Source organism: Phialemonium atrogriseum, assembly GCF_030411735.1.
Source record: "Phialemonium atrogriseum strain 8032-3 unplaced genomic scaffold QBC33scaffold_9, whole genome shotgun sequence".
Taxonomy (NCBI): domain Eukaryota; kingdom Fungi; phylum Ascomycota; class Sordariomycetes; order Cephalothecales; family Cephalothecaceae; genus Phialemonium; species Phialemonium atrogriseum.
Window position 1 is genome coordinate 53673 of NW_026848146.1, and position 3461 is coordinate 57133.

General features: G+C 55.2%; 1 protein-coding gene across 1 annotated transcript; it reads left to right on the plus strand.

The window, feature by feature from the left end:
- The first annotated feature begins 644 nt into the window (after positions 1-644).
- QBC33DRAFT_370993 (uncharacterized protein) lies at positions 645-3076 on the plus strand. Its single transcript, XM_060423988.1, has 3 exons — positions 645-788; positions 846-1370; positions 1736-3076. Exons 2-3 carry the CDS (start codon positions 857-859, stop codon positions 2971-2973), a joined length of 1752 nt encoding a protein of 583 aa, XP_060284530.1. The 5' UTR covers positions 645-788; positions 846-856; the 3' UTR covers positions 2974-3076.
- Positions 3077-3461: the final 385 nt, after the last annotated feature.

Here is a 3461-nt window from a genome sequence, read left to right on the forward strand (position 1 = left end):
GAAAACCGCGCCAGCCATCTGATGTATCTTGTCGTCGTCTTGCCCCAGACATACGGACAAGGGTGCAGGGGTGTCGTCCTGCGCCGTCTGTCCACCAGTGGGTTCAGTTCTCCGCCCGGCCCTTGTCAGCTCGACCGAGCAAGATGGGTTGGTGGGTTGGTGGGTTGGTCCCACCCTCGATCCAAGCCTGTGCCTATCGCCGGTCCAAAAGCCTCGACAACCATGCTGGGCCTTGTGTGTCGTCCTGGGAGACTTACATATTCCCCAAGGGTCCCCATCCTCACGCTCATTTCCTTCCCACCTCGCAATCGGCAGATTTGTCGACTTGGGCGTGTGATTATTTGGTTCTTGCTTTTACATATCGGTTCTTGTATTCTTTTGGAATTCGAGTCTTTTGGAACTTCCATTCCTTCCCTTCCTTCTTTCGACATACTCGCCGTCCTGGCCAAACTGCGCCTCTCAACATCGAACGCAGCGCAAGAGCGATAGAGAGCGCAACATTCCCCCGCCGGACGAGTCCATGTACAACTAGCACTCCGCGAGAGCCTCACCAACCTGGAAAGTCTCTGATCTTATCGATCTCGGCTACCGTCCACTCCTTCCAACCGGAACCGAACCCACCATCATTAGGCCCGCCTGCCCACCCCAGACGTTCGCAAGAACTTTGTACACCATACCATACCATACCTTACCAAACCAAACCACCCACTTATATATATACTTAATTGTAAACGGACGACCGAATCGCACCCTTACTAACCAAGAGACTTCATTCCTGGCCCTGGTTGGTAACGCCCGCAATCGACTGGCGTTGGGAGGTCAGAGTGACTGACCTTGAAATGCAGCAATCCTCGACATGGAGACCATGATGACCCCCCAGGCCATGGTTCCGGCCACCTTCTTCTACAACTCTGATCCAAACTCGGAAAACCGCCAGCACATGCACTTTGCCTCCCACCCGGGTATGCAAGACATGCACATGTATCCCGCTGTTCCTACGCTCGCCTCCACGCCCATGTACTCTAGGCCGAGCCCGTCTTCTCAGCCGCTTATGCTCTCCAAGGCTTTCAACCCGGCCCTACCTTCGACCATGACTCCCATGGTGTCTCCTAGGCCACACACGCAGAAGCCGACAATCATCCTGGAGACAGACATCAGCGATGCAGAGGGATACCCATCGACACCGCCACTGTCGTCGTCGTCCAGCGTCATTAGTAGCCCGGGCAGCTGTGATGTGCTGCAGACGCCCCTGAACCCCATGTTCTCAGGCCTAGATGGCGTTGAGGGCAAGGAGGTTTGTGTTGTTGAGGGGCTCGAGAGCTTCCCCAATTTGGACTGGACCAGCTGCGCATCACCACCAATGACACCTGGTGAGTCTCAAGTCTTTTTTTGCTTTTCCTTTTGCTTCTTTTCGTTTTGTCGTTTTTTCTCCCCCCAACCCGCCCCCGCTCCTTCCCTTTGCGCCTCTTAGCCGCTCTCCAGTTCCATCATATATGCATTGGATTTCCTCAAAAATTCACCCCCGCCCACTTGTCCTGGTGGTGAGGCTTTGGCTGGAGTGAGTGAGTGAGTGAGTGAGTGAGAAAAGCTTCAAGAAAAGGGAGCTGAAGTGAAGTTGCTCGATACCGCTTTTGGGGTGGCCACTGCGGGGCTGCCCAGGTTCCTTCCTTTTTCTTCGCTGCCGCAAACTAAAAAAAAAATTAAGAGGCTGACCACAAATTACCTACTCCTACAGTCTATCTCCAATCCCAGCTACAGGCTGCCAAGACTGTCTCACTTAACTGCGATAACACTGCAAGCGACCTCCTTTCTACGGTCTCCTGCCCGTCTCTCTCTCCCTCGCCCTCGCCGTATGCGCGATCTGTCGTCTCCGAAGACATCGACTTTTGCGATCCCCGGAACCTCACAGTCGGAAGTGTCAATTCCACCCTCGCCCCCGAGTACTCGGCCCTGCCCACCCTGTGCTCAAGTGACGACGAGGACCACAAATTTGAGCTCAAGGGTGACACATTTGTCGATGCGTCCACCTCTGCCATTTCGCCAAGCTCGTCATTTGAGTTCAACCCAGCATTGCATCACGGCCTCCCATCCTTTGACGACTTTTCTGACCTGGAATCTGAGGACGACTTTGTCAACGGGCTCGTCAACCTGAGTGACCAACCTGAAGTTGAGCCCAGCCGGTCGCGTGCAAGCTCCGACGCCGTTTCCCTCGGCCAATCGAGCTACGTCTGCGACGACGATCTTGAGGATTTTGAGGACCCGGACGCTTTTGACACCAACGGTCTCCCAAGCCCACCCCAGTCGTGCCAGGACAGTGACGAGCATAAGGACAAGCGAGTAAGGACCTGCAGCAACAACGACGATCATAAGCCCACCATGAACGTCGCCGCCGCCGAGTCCTCATCCGGCAACACGGAGCAGCAGACTTCGAACCAAGGCGACACCACCTCGGAACAAAAGGCCAACTCCAACTCGAGCTCGGATGGCTCTGATGAGAATGGCGGTTCTAGCCAAATGCCCACCCCGGCTAACCGCCGTGGTCGCAAGCAATCTCTTACCGAGGATCCCTCCAAGACCTTCGTCTGCGAACTCTGCAACCGCCGCTTCCGCCGCCAGGAGCACCTTAAGCGCCACTACCGGTCCCTCCACACCCAGGAGAAGCCGTTCGAGTGCCACGAGTGCGGCAAGAAATTCTCGCGTTCGGACAACCTTGCCCAGCACTCGCGGACCCACGGGGCTGGCCACATCGTCATGAACCTGATCAATGACCCCGACTCCATGGCTGGTTCCGGCGGCCACCAGCCGCCCTACAACCATCCCATGATGGGAGGCGTTCCCGGTGGAGAGGACTACCAGAGCATGGGCAAGGTTCTCTTCCAGGTAGCTTCCGAGCTCCCGGGCAGTGCGAGTGAGCTCTCTTCGGACGAGAGCTCCAGCGACCAGGACAAGAAGAAGCGGAAGCGAGCCGACTGAACGGCTCCCCAGCCAAATCTCTGCTTCTTCTAGACTTCAATTAACAATGCCGATGGTTCGCATTGGAACGTCCCGTCGACATTGGATGCCCGGCATGACCATGATGACGACTTTTTCAGCATCTGACATTTTACGTGGACTGGTCGTTAAGGGTCAAAATAAAGAGGGTGTCACTCCACGAGGTTGCTACGAATGGAGTGCCCAGGATGCGTCCCGGCTCCTCCCCTGAGGGGTCTCGGAATACCCAAGGTTGCAACTGTTTTTTTTTTTTTTTTGCGCAGCATTTACATCTTATCTTGCCCTTGTACCAACACTGCTTCTTTTTTTCACCTCGCGCAGTACTTGGGTTCACCGAACCTCGATCAAGGATTGCATTACGAAGGAAAGAAATGGTTCCTCCCCACGTTAGAGGGGCCGAAATAAACACGAGGAAACACGGAGAGCACCCAAAAAAAGAAAGGTTTCGGAGGCGGCGCATGGCAGGAAGA

Coding starts and splice junctions, on each gene's coding strand:
- QBC33DRAFT_370993 (XM_060423988.1), top strand. CDS start 857: ATGGAGACCATGATGACCCCCCAGGCCATGGTTCCGGCCACCTTCTTC. Junction 1,371..1,735: donor ATCACCACCAATGACACCTG/GTGAGTCTCAAG, acceptor CTACTCCTACAG/TCTATCTCCAATCCCAGCTA.